Source organism: Musca autumnalis, unplaced genomic scaffold (genome assembly GCF_047663935.1).
Source record: "Musca autumnalis isolate F117 unplaced genomic scaffold, ASM4766393v1 scaffold_1, whole genome shotgun sequence".
NCBI classification, from domain to species: domain Eukaryota; kingdom Metazoa; phylum Arthropoda; class Insecta; order Diptera; family Muscidae; genus Musca; species Musca autumnalis.
Window position 1 is genome coordinate 57053760 of NW_027411644.1, and position 21796 is coordinate 57075555.

At 38.6% G+C, this 21796-nt stretch overlaps 1 protein-coding gene across 19 annotated transcripts in view; it reads left to right on the forward strand.

Moving 5' to 3' along the window:
* The window catches only part of Cdep (Chondrocyte-derived ezrin-like domain containing protein), a 254904-nt gene that overhangs the window by 167675 nt on the left and 65433 nt on the right, over positions 1 to 21796 (forward strand). For all 19 annotated transcript variants that reach the window (XR_012411622.1, XR_012411623.1, XM_073975232.1 and 16 more), the window contains 5 exons: positions 2328 to 2560; positions 8058 to 8279; positions 8349 to 8592; positions 8881 to 9041; positions 9220 to 9294. Coding sequence is in view for 17 of the 19 variants with exons in the window: in XM_073975232.1 (XP_073831333.1) it covers positions 2328 to 2560; positions 8058 to 8279; positions 8349 to 8592; positions 8881 to 9041; positions 9220 to 9294 (935 nt within the window). In the remaining 2 variants the exon portion in view is untranslated. The remainder of the gene's footprint in view (positions 1 to 2327; positions 2561 to 8057; positions 8280 to 8348; positions 8593 to 8880; positions 9042 to 9219; positions 9295 to 21796) is intronic.

A 21796-nucleotide genomic window follows, 5' to 3' on the forward strand; every position in this document is an offset into this window, starting at 1 on the left:
TGTGCTGTCTTGTGAGAAGGAGTATCTCCGTTTTGTGAGTAGCTAAGCTAAGACCATGTATGTCTAGCCAACTTTTGGTTCTAATCATGGCTTGCCTTAACTTGCGTTCAGCTTCCACAGTATCTCTAGCGCTTATGACCGCTGCTATGTCGTCGGCGTAGCCCACAAGGAACGTGTCTTGGGGCATTTCAATTTGTAGTATCTCGTCGTAGGTTATGTTCCATAGATCTGTCGTAGGTTATGTTCCATAGATCTGGTTATGTTCCATAGATCTGGGCCTTGTGCTGCTCCCGATGTGATTTCAACACACATCTGTCTTTCTGTTGTGTTGTAAATCAATTCCCTGTTGTTTAGGTAATCGGCTAAGATGTGTTTCAGGTAAGTTGGTATTTGAAATTTTGATTCCAGTGCTTCTATGACGTCTCTCCATCAGAGGTCTGCAATAATGGTTTTTCTTTTGTGCGGCTTCAAAAGTCTTATACCCTACATATACCCTTTGAATTAAATGCTTGAGAGTCATAGAAGTCAACTTACATATATGTCCTAGAAGGCATCTTCTATGCCATGAAAGTACCTTCTCATATGAAATGTAATCCATCTTCTAAACAATAGAAGACACCTTCTCTGCTACGGAAGTTATTTTCTATGTCATACTAGACATTTTCTATGCAGTAGAAGGCAGCCTCTATACTGCAAAATTCATCTTCTATGACTTAGAAGGTATTTTCTACACCATAGATGACAACTTCTATAGTAAAGAAGGAATTTTCTATGGCATCGAAGGCATCTCCTATGCCATAAAAAGCATTTTCTATTTCACAGAAGACTTCTACTATGTCATAGAAAGTATCTTCTATGCCACAAATGCATCTTCTATGCCACATCGAAAGCATCTTCTATGCCCTAGAAGTCATATTCGATGTCATAGATCTTCTGTGAAAATGAACCATATAGTCCTCTGTGGTAAGCTTTGCTGTGTCAGTAATGTCTGGAAATACCTTTAACACCTATCGTATAATTAAAAATAAACTTCCAACTGGTCTCCCCTTCTATTTTTGTATGGTCCTTAAAGGGAGTTTTGCATTCAAGGGACCCTTAGAACCTATCCTATCTTCAAAAGACATTTACCTCATATCCATAGAAGACCTTTTTTAGTATATATCACCCTGAACTAAACTGCTTTCTTTAAAATACCTTAAAAATGTCTCCTATTTGTAGAGTATGGAATTCACATAAACATACCTTTCCATTGGATGAAATTTTTGATTTACCACACAAAACAAATTTCCCTCCAATGGGAAATTTATCATTTTCTACAGAAACACTCTTATTCGAAGAATGACTTTAATTTATTTCACATATCGGCCCCGGCTTATTTTGTATAAAATTAGATTTGTTACAATTTGTTAGCAAATTGCAGCGACTTACATTGACGTTTTTGTTTCCACTTTTCTCTGGAATATCTTTACAAATGAAACTTAATTGGCATGACTCTAGAAATCTCTCAGATGATGCACATCCATGTACATGCAGTGGTTGTGCATCATACCGTGTCGTTGCAAAACAAATCGATTAATGTCCACTTGGACATTTGTTTCCAGTGATTGCTGATGATGGCCACTGAAGGGAAATTTCAGTGTTTGATGTCATCAGATTTGTCACAACAACAAGCAATTGACCCAGATTTGTTTGTTTATTTCTAAATACTTAAAATAGAAGAATAACACAACATGTTATTGGCCATTATTGACAATTTTAAAGACATTAAACATGCGACACTAATTTCCATTGAAGTCTTTGATAGATTTGGCCACCATGGGTTTTGATTGAATCTTGTAATGTATGGTCTCTCTTTAAATGTATGAATTTTTCACATTGTTATTGTTGTTGTCGTTGCATTTATTTAATGTTTCATTTCGATTAATAACATTGAATCAATTGAGAACAAATTAATTAAAGAGATGACAATGTCGACAACAACAATAACAGCGGCAATTTGATACTTTGGAATGTTCACTGTGCAGTGAAGTGTGTCACAGTTATGGCAGGAATGATGCAAATTTACAACAGCAGCAGCAGCAACATTATTGCCATCAACAGCATCATCATCATCACCATGTGAGTCTACTATGTGGGGGGTTGAAATAGCTCGCTCTCTGTTGTGGCTCCATGGCGAGATTTTAATTAAGGCTTTACAGACTGTTGAGCAATTTATTCAATAAAAAATTTAACAAAATATTTTAAATATTTCATGAAAACATCAGAAACGAAAAAGAAAAAACCCACAAAAATTCCGCCTTTTTCTCCTTTTTTCTCTCCTCTTTTAGGCCAAGGCACTGGGCCGTGTACTCTTCGAACAAGTCTGCCGCCAATTAAATCTTTTGGAATCCGATTATTTCGGCCTGGAATATCAGGAAAAGGCCACACAAACCAAATATTGGCTAGATCTGGAAAAATCACTAAATCGTCAGGTTGGCCTATCTCTGGTAGATCCTATGCTAAGGTTTTGTGTTAAATTTTATACACCCGATCCATCACAATTGGAGGAGGAATATACAAGGTAAGTGGAAATTCTATACACAAGAAAAATAAAGAAAACTGCTTCTATGCATGATATAGAAGGCATTCACCATGTCATAGAAGGCATCTTATATGTCACAGAAGGCAACTTTCGTGTCATAGAAGGCATCTTCAATGTCATAGAAGGCATCTTCAATGTCACAGAAGGCAACATTCATGCCATAGAAAGTGTCTTTTTGCAAAAGGCAACTTCCATGACACAGAAGGCAACTTTCATGCCATAGAAGGCATTTTCTATGCCATAGCAGACATCTTCTGTGCCATAAAAGGCATTCATTATGTTCTAGTGTGCAACTTCAATGCCACAGAAGCCGTCTCCTATGCCATAAAAGGCATCTTCAATGCCACAGAATGCAACTTATATGCAACAGGAGGCATCTTAATGTAACAGAAGGCAATTCCCATTCCATAGAAGGTCCAGCATGTCACGGAAAGCGTCTTCTATGCCATGGAAGGCAACTTCCATGACATAGAAGTCACCTTCTTTGCCACTGAAAGCAACTAACATGCCATAGAAAGCACCACCTATGCCACAGAAAGTGTCTTCTATGTCTTAGAAGGAGTCTTTAATGCCAGAGACGGCATATTCAATGTCTTAGAAGGCATCTTCTATGCCATAGAAGGCAGCACATCTTCTATCCCTTAGAAGACATCTTCTATGCCACATAAGGCAATTTCCATTCCATAGAAGGCATATTCATGTCACTGAAAGCATCTTCTATGCCTTGGAAGGTATCTTCTATGCCTTAAAAGGCATCTTCACTACCACAGGAGGCATCTTCATGTCACTGAAAGCGTCTTCTATGCCTTAGAAGGCATCTACTGTGCCTTAGAAGACGTCTTCTATGCCTTAGGAGGCACCTTCAAGACCATAGAAGCCAACTTTCATGCTATAGAAGGCATCTTCTATGCCGCTGAAGGTAGCTTATATGCCGTAGAAGGTATCTTCAATACCACAGAAGGCAAATTTCATGTCCTAGAAGACATCTTCAGTGCTACAGAAGGCAACTTCAATTCCAAAGAAGGCATCTTCTATGCCACAGAATGTATCTTCAATACCTAGAAGACCTAGAAGGCATCTTCAAGCTACAGAAGACAACTTCCATGCCATAGAGTGTATCTTCAATACCACATAAGAAAGACACCTTCTATGGCATAAAAGACATCTTCCATGTCATAGAAGGCATCTTCCATGCCATAGAAAGCATCTTCCATGCCATAGAAAGCATCCTCTATGCCGCTGAAGGTAGCTTATATGCCGTAGAAGGTATCTTCAATACCACAGAAGGCAACTTTCATGCCCTAGAAGGCATCTTCAATGATACAGAAGGCAACTTCAAATCCATAGAAGGCATCTTCTATGCCACAGAATGTATCTTCAATACCTAGAAGGCATCTTCAAGCTACAGAAGACAAGTTCCATGCCATAGAATGTATCTTCAATACCACATAAGAAAGGCATTTTCTATGGCATAAAATACATTTTTCATGTCATAGAAGGCATCTTCCATGCCATAGAAAGCATCTTCTATGTCACATAAGGTATTTTAAATACTACATAAGGCATCTTTGAGTCACAGAAGGCAACTTCCATGCCAAAGAAATCATCGTCTGTGGCATAAAAGACATCTTCCATGTCATACAAGATATCTTCTTTGCCACTGAAGGTAGTTTCTAGCCATCTTCTATGTCATTAAAGGCATCTTTAATGCCACAGAAGGCAATTTCCATGCCTTAGTAGGCATCTTCAAGACCGTAGAAGGCATATTTTATGCCACTGGAGGTTTCTTCTATTCCGAAGAAGGTATTTTCACTGCTTAGAAGGCATGCTTAATGGTACAGAATGCAACTTCCATGTCATAGACGGTATCTTCCATTCCATAGAATGGCACCTTCAAGGCCATAGAAGTCATCTTCTATGCCACTGAAAGTAGCTTCTATAACATAGAAGGTATCTTCAATACCACAGAAGGCAACCTCCATTCCCTACAAGGCATCTTTAATGTAACAAAAGGCAACCGCCATGTTGTAGGAAGCATCTTCTATGACATTGAAGGCATATTCTATGCAACAGAAGGCATCTTCATGGCATAGAAGATATCTTCGATGTCATAAAAAATAAGTTCAAGGCCATAGAAGGCTTCTTTCATGCCACAGAAACCAACTTCCATGACTTCGAAGGCATATTTTGTGCCATAAAAGGCATCTTCTATGACTTAGAAGGCATCTTCTACGCCTTAGAAGGCATCTTCTATGCCTTAGAAGGCATCTTCTATGCCTTAGAAGGCATCTTCTATGCCTTAGAAGGCATCTTCTATGCCTTAAAAGGCATCTTCAAGCAACTTCCATGCCATAGAAGGCACCTTCTATGCTACTGAAAGTAGCTTCTATGCCATAGAAGGTATCTTCAATACCACATAAGGCACCTTCAAGGCCATAGAAGGCAACTTCCATGCCATAGAAGGCATCTCCTATGCCACTGAAAGTAGCTTCCATAACATAGAAGGTATCTTCAATACCACAGAAGGCAACTTCCATGCCCTACAAGGCGTTTTCAATGTTATGTTATCATCTTCAATGTAACAAAAGGCAACCTCCATGTTATGGGAGGCATCTTCTATGCCACAGAAGGTATCTTCCATGCCATAGAAGACATCTTCTATGACATAGAGGCATCTTCCATGGCATAGAAGATATCTTCGATGTCATAAAAAACATGTTCAATGTCATAGAAGACTTCTTTCATGCCACAGAAACCAACGTCCATGGCTTCGAAGGCATCTTCTATGCCTTAGAAGGCATCTTCTATACTATAAAAGGCATCTTCTATGCCTTAGAAGGCATCTTCTATGCCTTGGAAAGCATCTGCTATGCCTTAGAATGCATCTTCTATGCCTTAGAATGCATCTTCTATGCCTTAGAAAGCATCTTCTATGCCTTAGAAGGCATCTCCAATGCCACAAAAGGGAAGTTCCATAGCATAGAATATATCTTCGATGTCATAAAAAACATGTTCAATGTCATAGAAGGCTTCTTTCATGCCACATAAACCAACTTCGATGGCTTCGAAGGCATCTTCTGTGCCATAAAAGGCATCTTCTATGCCTTAGAAGACATCTTCTATGCCATAGAAAGCATCTTTTATGCCTTAGAAGGCATCTCCTATGCCTTAGAAAGCATCTTCCATGCCTTAGAAGGCATCTTCCATGCCTTAGAAGGCATCTTCCATGTCTTAGAAGGCATCTTCTATGCCTTAGAAGGCATCTTCTATGCCTTAGAATGCATCTGCTATGTCTTAGAAAGCATCTTCTATGCCTTAGAAGGTATCTCCAATGCCACAAAAGGCAAGTTCCATAGCATAGAAGATATCTTCGATGTCATAAAAAACATGTTCAATGTCATAGAAGGCTTCTTTCATGCCACATAAACCAACTTCCATGGCTTCGAAGGCATCTTCTATACCTTAAAAGGCATCTTCTATGCCTTAGAAGGCATCTTCTATGCCTAAGAAGGCATCTTCTATGCCTTAGAATGCATCTTCTATGCCTTAGAAAGCATCTTCTATGCCTTAGTAGGCATCTCCAATGCCACAAAAGGCAAGTTCCATAGCATAGAAGGCATCTTCTATGTCTGAGAAGACATCTTCTATGCCTTAGAAGGCATCTTTTATGCCTTAGGAGGCATCTTCAACGCCACAGAAGGCAACTTCCATGGCATAGAAGATATCTTCGATGTCATAAAAAACATGTTCAATGTCATAGAAGGCTTCTTTCATGCCACAGAAACCAACTTCCATGGCTTCGAAGGCATCTCCTATACCTTAAAAGGCATCTTCTATGCCTTAGAAGGCATCTTCTATGCCTTGGAAAGCATCTGCTATGCCTTAGAAGGCATCTTGTATACCTTAGAATGCATCTTCTATGCCTTAGAAAGCATCTTCTATGCCTTAGAAGCCATCTCCAATGCCACAAAAGGCAAGTTCCATAGCATAGAAGATATCTTCGATGTCATAAAAAACATGTTCAATGTCATAGAAGGCTTCTTTCATGCCACATAAACCAACTTCCATGGCTTCGAAGGCATCTTTTGTGCCATAAAAGGCATCTTCTATGCCTTAGAAGACATCTTCTATGCCATAGAAAACATCTTCCATGGCTTAGAAGGCATCTTCCATGCCTTAGAAGGCATCTTCTATGCTTTAGAAGGCATCTTCTATGTCTTAGAAGACATCTTCTATGCCTTAGAAGGCATCTTTTATGGCTTAGGAGGCATCTTCAATGCCAGAGAATGCAAATTCCATGGCATAGAAGATATCTTCGATGTCATAAAAAACATGTTCAATGTCATAGAAGGCATCTTCAATGCCTTAGAAGGCATCTTCTATGCCTTAGAAGGCATCTTCTATGCCTTAGAAGGCATCTTCTATGCCTTAGAAAGCATCTTCCATGCCTTAGAAGCCAACTTCTATGCCTTAGAAGGCATCTTCTATGCCTTAGAATGCATCTTCTATGCCTTAGAAAGCATCTTGTATGCCTTAGAAGGCATCTCCAATGCCACAAAAGGCAAGTTCCATAGCACAGAAGATATCTTTGATGTCATAAAAAACATTTTCAATGTCATAGAAGGCTTCTATCATGCCACATAAACCAACTTCCATGGCTTCGAAGCATCTTCTGTGCCATAAAAGGCATCTTCTATGCCTTAGAAGACATCTTCTATGCCATAGAAAGCATCTTCCATGACTTAGAAGGCATCTTCCATGCCTTAGATAGCATCTTCTATGCTTTAGAAGGCATCTTCTATGTCTTAGAAGACATCTTCTATGCCTTAGAAGGCATCTTTTATGCCTTAGGAGGCATCTTCAATGCCACAGAAGGCAACTTCAATGCCACAGAAGGCAACTTCCATGGCATAGAAGATATCTTCGATGTTATAAAAACCATGTTCAATGTCATAGAAGGCTTCTTTCATGCCACATAAACCAACTTCCATGGCTTCGAAGGCATCTTCTGTGGCATAAAAGGCATCTTCTATGCATTAGAAGGCATCTTCTATGCCTTAGAAAGCATCTTCCATGCCTTAGAAGGCATCTTCTATGCTTTAGAAGGCATCTTCTATGTCTTAGAAGACATCTTCTATGTCTTAGAAGACATCTTCTATGCCTTAGGAATCATCTTCAATGCCACAATGCCACAGAAGGCAACTTCCATGGCATAGAAGATATTTTCGATGTCATAAAAACATGTTCTATGCCATAGAAGGCTTCTTTCATACCACTGAAACCAACTTTCATGGCTTCGAAGGCATCTTCTGTGCCATAAAAGGCATCTTCTATGCATCCTCAATGTCTTAGAAAGCATCTTCTATGCCTTCGAAGGCATCTTCTATGCCACTTGGAAGACAATCATAAACCTTACTTCAATACTCTTCTCTGTGTCCTTAAAATACTTTAAATTTGTCTCTCCCCTCTCCCGTAGGTATCTCTTTTGCCTTCAAATAAAACGTGACCTTGCAACCGGTAGCCTACAGTGTAATGAAAATACCGCCGCCCTAATGGCCAGTTATATTGTACAAGCATCCTGTGGTGATTATGTGGCCGAAGATTATCCCGATCATACGTATTTGTCATCGTATCGATTTGTGCCAAATCAGGATGAGGCGATGCAAATAAAAATTATGGAAAATCACAAGAAGCATGTGTAAGTATTGCAGACGGGTTTTCCCGGAGAATCCACAAAATGAACTAAACGTATTTTTTTCCATTTTAGTGGCCAATCACCAGCTGAAGCCGATTTAAATCTCTTAGAAACCGCCAGACGTTGTGAATTATACGGCATGAAAATGCATCCGGCCAAGGATCATGATGATATGCCACTAAACTTATCTGTAGCTCACATGGGTATAGCAGTCTTCCAGAATCTAACACGCATTAATACATTCTCATGGGCTAAGATACGAAAAATATCATTTAAAAGAAAACGATTCCTAGTTAAATTACATCCCGAGGGTTATGTAAGTAAAAAATTAGACTACCTAGCAGAAATACTTATTACAAAACCCCTTACTAAGCCATTACTTTAACAAAAAGTCGTAACTACTTATTAAACTACTTATTTTAATGGCCAACAAATAACCACGTATTTCGCTCGACATACCCTTAATAAAAATAATGGGTAAGGAAGGGGTTTTATAATGAGTATTTTTCCTTGGTATATTTGTTTTTGTAGTTTTAAAAATGAGGAAATTTTACTTAAAATTTTGGAAATACTAATTTTAGTTTTTTCTTCTCTCCTCTTCTAGGGTTACTATAATAACACAGTGGAATTCCTATTTCCCGGTCGTAATCAATGTAAAAACTTTTGGAAAAAATGTGTCGAAAATCATGGTTTCTTTCGTTGCACAGTGGTACAAAGTACGCCTAGGCGTAAGGCTCGTGTCATGTCTAGAGGCAGTTCATTTCGGTAAGTATTCCCCCAAAGAACGAAGTTCTTGATTGAATTTGTTACCCTATCCGCCCCTCTCTCTCTCTCTCCATTGAATTTTGACCATAAACTCATCTGTAATCTGTTTGTTTATAAAAGAAAAACAAAAAGAAAATATTAAAATTTTATTTCGTTTTTTGCTTGTAAAATTTTTTAGTTATAGCGGTCGTACACAAAAGCAAATTATTGATTTTGTTCGTGAGAATTATGTAAAAAGACAAAATTTCCAAAGGTAAGTTATGGTATTTGTTTTCTTTTTTTCTTTATTGCAAATCATAATCGTTTATTTCAACGATGAAAAAACGAGAACGAACGAAATTGTTTTCTTTTCTTTCAAGATTTAGTTTTCTTGTGTTTTTTTTTCATTATTACATTTGTTATTTTTCTTTCTTTCTATTGTGTCGGTAGATAAAGGTCTTCTAATCAAGCCATCTTCTCTATCATAAATCCATCTTCTCTATTATAAAAGGCATTTTCTATGCCTTGGATGACATCTTCTATGCCTTAGAAACCATCTTCTTTGCCATGAAAGGCACTTTAAATGTTAGGCATCGTCTATGCTATAGAAGGCAGCTTTTAGGCCTTCGAAGGTTTGTTCTTTTCCATGAAATGCATCTTCCATGTCATCTGGACTTCTTCTTTACCACAGAAAGCATTAGAAAGCATCTTCCATATCATACCAGGTATCTTCTATGCCATAGAGGGTTTCTTCAATGCTTTAGAAGGTATCTTCAATGATTTAGAAGGCATCCTTTATTCGTTACATCTTACAGGTCACCTAATCATCTTCTATATGTTAAAGAAGGAATTTTCTATGCCCTAGGAAATCAAAGATGTATTACGACCTCCATAGAGGACCTCAAGAGTTCTTCTTTTCTCTTGACAATACCTCAAGAAGTCTTTTGTGTTGTATAGAAGAACTCAAGATGTCAAGAAGTCTTCTGTTGTCTACAGAGGATCTCAATAGGTTTTCTGTGAAGTATAGAAAACCTCAAGAGGTCTTCTAAGGACTACTCAGGAGGTCTTCTGTTGTCTATAGAAGACCCAAAAGGCCTTCTGATTTCGCAAGAAACCCTTAAGAGGTCTCCTGATTTTTATGGAAGACCTCAATAGGTCTTCTGTGGTCTACTGAAGGCCTCAAGAGATCTTCTGTTGTCTATAGAAGACCACAAGAGGTCGTTTGTTGTCTATAGAAGACCCAAGAGGTCTCCTTATTCTGTGGTATATAGAAGACTTCAAGAGGTTTTCTGTTGTCTATAGAATACCTCAAGAGGTTTTCTGTAGCCTATAGAAGACATCCAAAGGTCTTATATAGTCTATAGAAAACCCAAGCTTTGTTCTGTTGTCTTAGAAGGCCTCAAGAGGTCTTCTGTTGTCTACAGAAGACAAGTGGTATTCTGTTGTCTATAGAAGAACTGAAGAGGTCTCCTGATTTCTATAGAAGACCTCAAGAGGTCTTCTGTTGTCTATAGAAGACCTCAAGAGGTCTTCTGTTGTCTACAGAAAACCGCAAGAGGTCTCCTGAATTCAATACAAGATCTCAAGAGGTCTTCTGTGGTTTATAGAATACCTAAAAAGGTTTTCTGTTGTCAATAGAAGACCTCAAGAGGTCTTCTGTTCTCTATAGAAAACCTCAAGAGGTATCTTGATTTCTAAGAAGACCTCAAGAGGTATCTTGATTTCTATAGAAGACCTCAAGAGGTCTTCTGTTGACTATAGAAGACCCAAGAGGTCTTTTGATTTCTACAGAAGACCTCAAGAGGTCTCCTGATTTCAATAGAAAACCTCAAGAGGTCTTCTGTGGTCTACAGAATACCTCAAGAGGTTTCCTGCTGTCTATAGAATACCTCAAGAGGTCTTCTGTAGTCTATAGGAGACCTCCAAAGGTCTTCTGTAGTTTATCAAAAATTCAAGCGTTCTTCTGTTGTCTGCAGAAGACCTCAAGAGGTTTTCTGTTGTCTATAGAAAACCTCAAGAGGTCTCTTGATTTCTATAGAAGACCTCAAGAGGTGTTCTGTGGTATATAGAAGACCCAAAATGTCTTCTAATTTCTACAGAAGACCTCAAGAGGTCTCCTGATTTCTATAGAAGACCTCAAGAGGCCTTCTGTTGTCTATAGAAGACCCTAGAGGTCTCCTGATTTCTTTAGAAGACCTCAAGAGGTCTCCTAATTTCTATAGAAGACCTCAAGAGACCTTCTGTTGTCTTTAGAAGACCTCAAAAGGTTTTTTGTTGTTTATAGGAGACCTCAAGAGGTCTTCTGTTGTCTATAGAAGACCCAAGAGGTCTCCTGATTTCTTTAGAAGACTTCAAGAGGTCTCCCGATTTCCAGAGAAGATCCCAAGAGGTCTTCTGTAGTCTATAGGAGACCTCCAAAGGTCTTCTGTAGTTTATCGAAAATCCAAGCGTTCTTCTGTTGTCTGCAGAAGACCTCAAGAAGTTTTCTGTTGTCTATAGAAAACCTCAAGAGGTCTCTTGATTTCTATAGAAGACCTCAAGAGGTGTTCTGTGGTATATAGAAGACCCAAAATGTCTTCTAATTTCTACAGAAGACCTCAAGAGGTCTCCTGATTTCTATAGAAGACCTCAAGAGGCCTTCTGTTGTCTATAGAAGACCCTAGAGGTCTCCTGATTTCTTTAGAAGACCTCAAGAGGTCTCCTAATTTCTACAGGAGACCTCAAGAAGTCTTCTGTTGTTTATTGAAGACCTCAAGAGGTTTTCTGTCGTTTATAGAAGATCTCAAGGGTTTATGTTGTCTATAGAAGACCCAAGAGGTCTTCTTATTTTTATAGAAGACCCAAAAGGTCTTCTTATTTATATAGAAGACCTCAATAGGTCGTCTGTTGTCTATAGCAGACCTCAAGAGGTCTTCTGATTTCTACAGAGGTCTTCTGTTGTCTATAGAAGACCTAAGAGATCTTCTGATTTCTACAGGAGACCTCAAGTGGTCTTCTGTTGTTTATTGAAGACCTAAGAGATGTTCTGATTGCTACAGAAGACCTCAAGAGGTCTCCTGATTTCTGTAGAAGACCTCAAGAGGTCTCCTGATTTCTATAGAAGACCTCAAGAGGTCTTCTGTTGTCTATAGCAGACCTCAAGAGGTCTCCTGTTGTCTATAGAAGACCTCTAGGGGTCTTCTGTTGATGTTCTGATTCTTCTGGTTCTGATTTCTTCAAAAGACCTCAAGAGGTCTCCTGTTTTCTGTAGAAGAGGACTCTTGACTTCTATAGGAGACCTCAAGAGGTCTTCTGTTGTCTATAGAAGACCTCTAGAGGTCGTCTGTTGTCTATAGAAGACCCAAGAGGTCTTTTGATTTCTAAGGAGGATATCTGTGGTTTATTGAAGACTTCAGGTGGTCTGCTGTTGACTATAGAAGACCGCAAGAGGTCGTCTGTTTTCTACATAAAGTTTCAAGAGGCCTTCTGTTGTCTGTGCAAGATTTCCAGGGGTCTTCTGTTGTCCATAGAACTGAGGCTCAAGAGATCTCCTGATTTCTATAGGAGACCTCAAGATATCTACTGTTGTCTATCGAAGGCCTCACGAGCTCTTCAGTTGGCTATAGAAGACCTCAAGAGGTTTCCTGTTGTTTGTAGAAGACCTCAAGAGGTTTCCTGTTGTTTGTAGAAGACCTCAAGAGGTTTTCCTTGTCTATAGACGACCTCAAGAAGTTTTTGATTGTTTATAGAAGACCTCTAGACATCTTCCGTTATCTATGGAGGACCACATGAAGTCTTCGAGTGTCTATAGAAGACCGAAAGAAGTTTTCTGTAGGTTTACTGTTGTCTACGGAAGACCTCTAGATCTTGAAGAAGGCTTGAGGTCTTCTTTTGTCTATAAAATACTCGAGTGGTCCTCCGTTGCCTATGAAATCTCTCAACACGGCTTCTGTTTTCTACGTGGTCTTCCTTTGTCTGCGGAAGACCTGAAGAAGTCTTCTGTTTCTTATAAAACACTTGAAGTGGTCCTCTAATGTCTACAGAAAAACTCAAGAGGTTTCCGTTTGTCTATAATAGGTCGCAAGAGGTCTTAAGTTTGTCCATAAAGAAGTCCATCAGTTCATCTTTATAGACTTCTTGAGGTCTTCTATAGACAAGGGTCTTCTATAGACAGGGGTCTTCTATAGACTGCAAAAGACCTGAGATCGACGACCTTTAGGTCGTCAATATAGACGATCTTCGGTTCGTCTATAAAAGCGACATTCGGTTCGTCTTTACAGACGACCTTCAGCTCGTCTACAAATACACCCCTGTAGGCCTATTCTGTAACTTTTATCGATTGAAAAGTTGTTTAAATTTCTTTTGTTTTTGTAACAACTACAAAACAAACAAATGAAATTGTTGTAAAATAAACAATGAGTAAAGCTGTTAAAAAGTTACTTAATAGGGGGGCTGAGGTCGTCTATAAACACTCTCTTAAGATCGTCTATTAAGACTCCCTTCGGTTGAGGCTTTCCTTCAACTCGTCTATGGCGACTTCATGCGGATGGTTTATGGCAACATAAAGTACAATTTTTTTTAGAAGACCTTGCTACCTACAAAATATATCTTGTTTATTATTTCTTCTTAATGTAATTTTCAAAGAACAACTATTAATAACCTTTTTTAGACAAATTTCTTATATTATATATATTTCTTTAATTAAAATTAATAATTTTTTGATTCTAATGAAAAAATACCTCATTGCGTGTATCACCTGCATCATTCATCCAAATATTTTTAATTATTCTTTAAATGGTTCTATCTTTATTTTTTTATAAAAAAAAACAAACAACCGGCTAAACATTAAGAGAGGGCCTTTAAATTTCCAACAATTATTTTTAATTTTATTTCGATTTTTGTTAATTTAATTTCGTCTTCTTTGAACAAAGGCACAAGACAAACAAACAAAACCACTTCGGCTACAAAACACAAAAATAAAATATAAAAAATGCAAATATTTTCAAAATTGTATCCCCCTCAACCCCAACAAAACCCCTACAACATTCCGACAAATCGACAATAATATTTTCTTACGGTGTAATAGGGCGTAATGAGAGCTAATAATATTTGATTATTACGAACTTACGCCCATCTGACGAAACAAAATGCAATTGTAGAAAAGAAAAGAGGATTTCCAAACAAACAAAACAGAAAATAAAAAAGATGTCTATTTAAAAATCAAATGTTGTTAAAAATAAAAAAACACACAAAAATTAATTGGCATAAAAATAAATGTATAAATGTTAAAAGAACTATCATTACAAAAATATAAAACCCAAAATATTTATTATATTTTATTTTTGTTTATTACAATCATATCTATAAGTTCATAAAAAATATTTCTTTATTTTCGTTTATTATTTGTTTAACTATTGTGTTTACCCTAGGCTTTTATTTCTTACATTGAAATGTAAAGTTTTTAAGTGTATTTACTATGTATGTATTTGTTATGTTGAGGTTTATTTCACAGGCTATCAACTAAGTGATTGTTATTGTGTTTTTTGTGCTTTTATATATTTTACTATATATAATTTTTATTTTAAACATAAATAGAAACCACAAAATTTCACTTACTTAAGCATTGGCTTCCCCTTTTTCATTATTATTTTTACATTTTTATCATTCATCCTCATTATTCTTTTCGTATAGATATGTATGTACATATATTTTATTTACAAGATCATGTTGAAAAATCTATATATTTTAAAGTGGAAAAAATATACCTCTGAAAAAAGAAACCGACCGAATGGTCCATCTTGGTACCGTTTATTTATGTCAGGAAGCATGTATTTGCCTACGAAAAACTTTATATCGTTGTGAACAGAAACACAAAGAGAACCTTCAGTAAAAAAAATTAAAACGAGTCTCGAACATGTCTTACACTGAACATACACGTAAATTTTGAACTTTTCTGTAGGAAGTACAGGAATGAGTTGTCTGATATAGTCTTTATTTTCTGACATAGTCTATACATATCAGACAAAAGCTTCCTGTACTTTCCTCAGAAAATTTTAAAATATACGTGTAAGTAGAGTTTAACAGCTGTTCGAGAATCGTTTTCATTTTTTTACTGAGGTTACTCTTTGTGTTCCTGTTCACAACGATATTTTTTTCGTGAAAGTCCATGCTTCTATATTCGAACATGGTTCAAATTTTAGATAAATATTAGGATGGGCAATATCAGCCACTTCATTTCATAGTTATCGTTGGAATCAGCCATTTTAGTTGGTCACTGTAGGTTTTTTAGAGCTTATGGGTCATTATGTCAGGAAGCATAGACTTCCCCATAAAAAAATCGAATATAATTGTAAACAGGACCAACTTCAATAAAGATTTCAAAAATTATCCTCGAACATCAACAATTTTAAACTTTTGTGAGGGAGGTAGCGGAAGGTGCTGTACAATATAATCCAACTTCGAACTTGATTTAAGTTTTGAGAGAAATATGACATAGTAATATTTCTTGGTTGACCCAATGTCAGTTACTCTTCTCGAGAGTTATTGTGACCACCAGCCATTTTAGGATTTTTAAGAACGTTTGGGTCAAAAAGCATGGACTTGTCCACGAAACACTTTATATAGCTGTAAAACAGCACCGACAGTAGCGGAATTGTGTAACTAATTTTTTGAGTTACTGACAAAAATCTGCAAAATTTAAACGCAAAATTATGAATGAAAAAGTTGGCAACAATGTTTTTAAAGGTAGGAGTTAGTTATTTTGGTTGTTAACATACCGAAAATTTTCGTTAATTACAGAAATTATAATTTTTTTTTTTGTTGAAAATTTTGCCTGGCAATCAACGCTGTCGACGTGATGTGCTGCTTACGTAACCTATGCTGATGATGTTGTTATTCCTGTAACAGTGTTTATTATTATATTTGAATGTTCGTTGTTCTGTTCAATCTGGCTCTGGGTCTATCTCCAGTTCGAGGAAAATGGCTGCTTCGATGGGATGTAGCCACAGATCCTCTGGAGTTAGATGAGTAGGTTGGCGGGGCAGTTGAAAAGGTGCTTTGTGTCGTGCGGGCCCATGCCGCATACTGGGCAGATGTCTTGCCCAATAAGAATTTAGGCGACTGCAATATCCCGAGCGAAGTTGAGCCAAAACTACTCTGGTTTGTCGTGGCCGATGACGCTCCTCAGCTGCGATAGATTGGGGATGTACTCCGAGAACTTTATTCACAATATATATTTGCTTATGGCCTTAGCAACTGCATCCGTGTGAATGCTGTTTAAACCTGCTTGATATGCATGTTGATATAGGGGTTCTCTTCTGTATCGTTGGACCTCTCCCTCTAGAGCGTGTATATCCTTCCTGATGTGCCTGAATGTGTCGGACGTACCCACCAGATGGTGATTGGGATGGCTCTCACGGTAACACCCAAGCGAGCACTGCAACGAAAACATCTCATTGTGTTGCTGTACGGGAAGAATCTTAGCCTCCTCATGTAGATGGTCCACTGAAGGGAAGGTACCTGACGCCATGATCGTGCAACCATCCGCATACGTTACGATCTCAATGCCGTCCGGAGGGGACGGAATACAGGAGAGGTAGAGGTTAAACAGTTCCGGAGATATCACCCCACCTTGGGGAACTCCCTGTTTCACTCTACGGGGTTTGGACTTCTTGTTCCTGAATTCCACGTACGACTGGCGTCCACACATATAGTTGACTAAGCACCGTTTCAACGTTGACCCGAGGGTCGTCTGCTCAATGTCCTCAAACAGCGTGGGGTGCCTGACTGTTTCAAAAGCTTTTGATAAGTCAAGCGCCACTATCACTGTTCTATCACTAGGTGGTCTCTGGTTGAGTCCTTGACAAATATATGTGGTAATGACGTGCAGCGCTGTTGTCGTGCTGTGCTGCTTACGGAATCCATGCTGATGATCGGCAACTTGATAGCTATATCTGATACTGGGGAGGAGTAAGGCCTCAAGTGTCTTTGCTACGGGCGACAAAAGCGAAGTCACTTTTGCTGGCATCCTTGCCTGGCTTCCGTAGTGGGATCACCCTGCCCATTTTCCAGACTTCGGGAACAACGAGGGTGGCTAGCGACAAGTTGAGAACTTTAGTGAGATACTCCACTCCCGGTTCATCCAGCTGCTTCAGCATTATCATGGAGATTCCATCAGGGCCCAACGCTTTGGATGATTTAGCGTCCCTGATGGCATTGGCAACATCATCCATTGTAAACTGTGGTGGTTCATCCTCGGCAGGAAGAGGTCTAATGCGACGTAATACTCTTCTCTTCGCCCTGTCACTCTTGGGGTGCTCGACAAATTGTCGATTGAAATTACTTGCGCACCTCTTCGGGTCAGTCAACGTAACGTCGCCAAACGTGACTGAGGTCCTATCTTCCTTTCTTCCATGGTTCGAGAGTGACTTAACCGTTGCCAACAATTCACCTATACCGCCTCCAATGTTTCAGCTCTTCAGATGATTTAACCATTTGTTCCGCTTATGCTCGCCGACCAGCCTTTTAACTTCCAGTGTCAGATCCCTGACTCTGGGGTCATTGGGGTTGGCTTGACGAAGCTCATTTGCTCATCCCGTCGCCTCCGCTTGGAAGTTTGGTCTTACTGATGTCTCGGAACGTCCTTTCCGCTACCCGAACATTAGAAGGATTGGGCAGTTCTCTGAAGCGGTAATTGGTGAACTCACTGAAACTCGGTCAGTCAGCTTTCTTATGATTGACGAATGTGCGGCGTTCAAGGGTGATGAAATCGGGTTGTCTGCTAATGGAGACAATTATGGGGAGATGGTCTGATCCAAGGGAAATGACGAGTTGCCAGGTAACGTCATTTGCCAGACCAGGTGACACGATGGTTATGTCTGGTGAACTGTGACACTTTCCTCTAATTCTGGTGGTGGTGACCTGATTGACCGTGCAAAACCGTGCTCAGCCAGCGTTGTATCCCTCTGGTAGTTTCCGAAAGCCGAATGCCACATCTCATGATGCGCATTGAAGTCCCCCAGGACCGTACGATTATGACCTTCCAAAGGCGGGCTAATGTCGGGCTCGTAATCCGAGCTATTTCTCGGCGGGATGTATATGTAGTTATGCTGATGCTAATGGCAGGGATGAATAAAACCTCAAGAGTCTTTGCTGGTATCCTTGCATGGCTTCCGCAGCGGGACCATCATGCCCATTTTCCAGACTTCGTAAACGATGTAGGTGGCTAGTAACAGGTTGAGAACTTCAGTGAGATACTCAACCCCCGGCTCATCCAGCTATTTCAGCATTACCATAAAGATTCCACCAGTGCGCAACCCTTAAGATTATTTAGGGTTCCTGATGACATTGGCGACATCATCCATTGTAAATTGTGGGGGTTCCTGCTCGACAGGAAGAAGTCAAATGCGACGTATTACTGTTCTCTTCGCCCTGTCACTCCCGGATTCTCGACAAATTGTCGATTAAAATAACTTACGTTCCTCTTCGGATCAGTAAGTGTAACGTCGCCAATCGTGACTAAGGTCCAATCTTCCTTCTTTTCAGGGTTCGAGCAGGATTCAACCCTTGCCCTCAATTCATTAATTCAGGCTCCAATGTATGCAACAACTCTTCAGACGATTTTGCCTCTTGTTCCGCTTGTGGTCACCAAGCGACATATTAATTTCTAGCGTCATATCCCCTACTCTAGGGTCACTAGGGTTGGCTCGACAAAGCTCATCGTGGACATCAGTTGCACCTGCAAAAATTACAACATCGTCATAGGAGTCACGAGGACGACCACCTGCGAAAAACAAATCAAAACGATCAGATACAAGTTCCTAAACTGCACTTTTGCGAACATTTTTGAAATTTTGTGGGCGACATAACGGACTTTGTGGACCGTTACAGTTTATATTTCGTCCTGATCTGTGTCTGGAAGAAATATTGTGATGTGCAAAGTTTGGACAAAATCTTTTACTCCCTTCGAGAATTATCTTGAGCCCCGTTTTTAGCGAAAAATTGTTAACTTTGTCTATAAAGACTCCTTTCAGCTCGCCTATAAAGACTACATTCGCTCGCTTGTCTATAAAGACTACCTTCCGATTGTCTATAAAGACTACTCATCTAATAATCACGGTGTGCCTTAACATGGAAGGTGCTTACACCTCGGAAATTTTTGCTGATTCTGAAACTACAATGCTCATAGATGAGAAATATCAAGAAACAAAAAAAATCGCCGGAGGGATTTTCAAATAAATCGCGATTTAAGTTCACATTTTTAGGGGTTCTTTAGGTTTTCACGGTTTAGCTTGGAAACCGCGAGTTCTATGTATATGGGTCTAAAACATCCCATGTGTAAGCGGTTTCCATTAAAAGTTAGTTAAGGGGTACTGTGCATAATATTGTTTTATAAGGGGACGATACAGTCTGTGCATTGTCCCAATTTGGTAAAACCTACGAAAATATCATGAAGGCCAATCTTGTGGAGAATTTTCTCTGCTACAACATTTTCTTTAGACTCATTTACATAGAACTCGCGGTTTCCAAGCTAAATCGTGAAAACCTGAAGAACCCCTAAAAATGTGAACTTAAATCGCGATTTATTTGAAAATCCCTCCGGCGATTTTTTTGTTTCTTGATATTTCTCATCTATGAGCATTGTAGTTTCAGAATCAGCAAAAACTTCCGAGGTGTAAGCACCTTCCATTTAAATTTGTTAAGACACACCGTGTAATACTTCCTACAACACGTCGTAAAAAAGTATGCTCGTCTTTGTCTGCGGTCGGGGCATAGAAAAAATACTGATGTTCAAAAGCCCCTTTCTTACTACATCGCACTTGTAAGGCGGTAATATCGCCTTTCTATAAAGAGGTTGGGCTTTGTAGTTTTCGTTTTCTAGATCATGGTCCCTAAAAAGTTGGGCGTCAAACCGATGCATTGTCAAAACTAAATTCCAGATTTTAGGCGTCATATATAGGGTGGAGGGGTTTTCAAGACGTAATTTTAGGGTCAGATACGTTGGGAGCTACATAAAAAGGCGGATGAATTTTCAATACTCAATATAAGGAACAAAAACGTTGGGCGCCATAATAAGGTGGGTGGAGTTTTCTATCTGAAGTTAAGACCACAGACGTTGGGCGCCACATTTTCAAACTCAGTATTGGTTACTTATAACAGAATCATTTTGCAATTGACATTTTCGTTCATTTCAATTCTGAGTCCATAAAACTTTACAAAAAAAACAAACAAAAAAACACATAAGCGGGTCGTTTATGCTTGCCAAATAACTACTACTTCAATTTATTATGTTTATTGAGCTTAAAATCCGTTGGTCCTCACTCCTTCTCTCTAAGCACAGATAAATTTCATCAAAGTTTTGAATCCTCTTGTCATTAAAGTTGAATTTCCATGCTTTGTTTTGGATATCCATTTGTCAATAAGAAACAAACTTTCTACATTCACATACATATACTACCGCAAACACAGACAAATTCATGAAAAACAAGGTATCATTGGCATACATATATTAGGGATGCCCTCAAACAAGCCATTCCTTATTTATCATTTTTTTCTTTTGATTCAGTAGTTTTGGATCAAAAGGAAGCCATTTCAATAAAAAAAAATTTTAGCTTTTTTGGGAACACCCTTACGTATATACACCTAATATATGGAAAAGGAATAGTTATACTTACGTATATTTGATACCTTATGATCTCATAAATATTCGTATACTGTTTGTACATAAAACTATAGCCGCATACCGGACAAACATTACGGCAGTTTGCTAACTTTTAGGCTTCATTTCAACACATCAATGTATCCACTTTTATAGCCATCACCACCCAGCATTTCATCCTTATTCCATTGAGCAATATTATATCCTAAAGTTTTGTGTGTGTGCTCGTACATTGTCGAACTGTGTTCTCATCACACCATGTCGAGGCCTTTTTCATCTATGAAATTTGACAGAAAAACAAACATATATGTGTGTGTGTTGTATTTCTATGTATGTTTGTGTGTTATTAGTTGTAGCAATAGCTTTAATAATTAATGTAGTATGTGTATGACCTTTCAACTCTTTTGTTGGTTTTTTGTGGGGCTGCTACTTGTTGTTGTTGTGTTGATTTTTATCGTTTGGTTGCCTATGTTGCCCGCCGCCTTTTGCGTCCTGTTGTCGATGTGTAATATTTTTTCCATTTTTTTGTTTTGTTTCGAGAGAGCACATCCTCATCCTTTCATGTATTATTCAATCTACAAAAAAAAAATGAAATTGTATATTTTTTGGCGATGGAAGTTTTTTATTTCCGATCAGGTGTAAATTTGAAGCTGTTTTTTTAGACTTTGACTGTAGGGAGTTATGGCAGTAATGATTGTACACATATTGCTTGTCATATGGGTAATGACATGAATTTATGTTAGTGTGTGTATGGTATTTACTGTATTTTATATCGAAAGCTTTAAGGTATATGGTGGACAAAAAAGTTATAAAATTAACAATATTTACATATGTATCCCTTTGCACAACTTATTCTATTCTATTACCCATCCTTTTGGGCTCATTTATCACTTAGTAGTTAAATCATGAGTGCAAGTGATTCTGGGCTACAATTTTGTACGAGTATGAAGTCATAACTTTTACAAGGGCGTGGTAAAGAAGGCTAGTAGGACGCAAACTTATTTTCTTATTCTCACCGATTTCTAGTATAATGATAGGATTTTGTTTGAACCGAGATAGTATGAAGTTAGGTCATTTTTGAAGCTGTAGCCATGTGGTGCTCCTGATGACATACCTTTTTGTTATTATAGACCAGCAATGG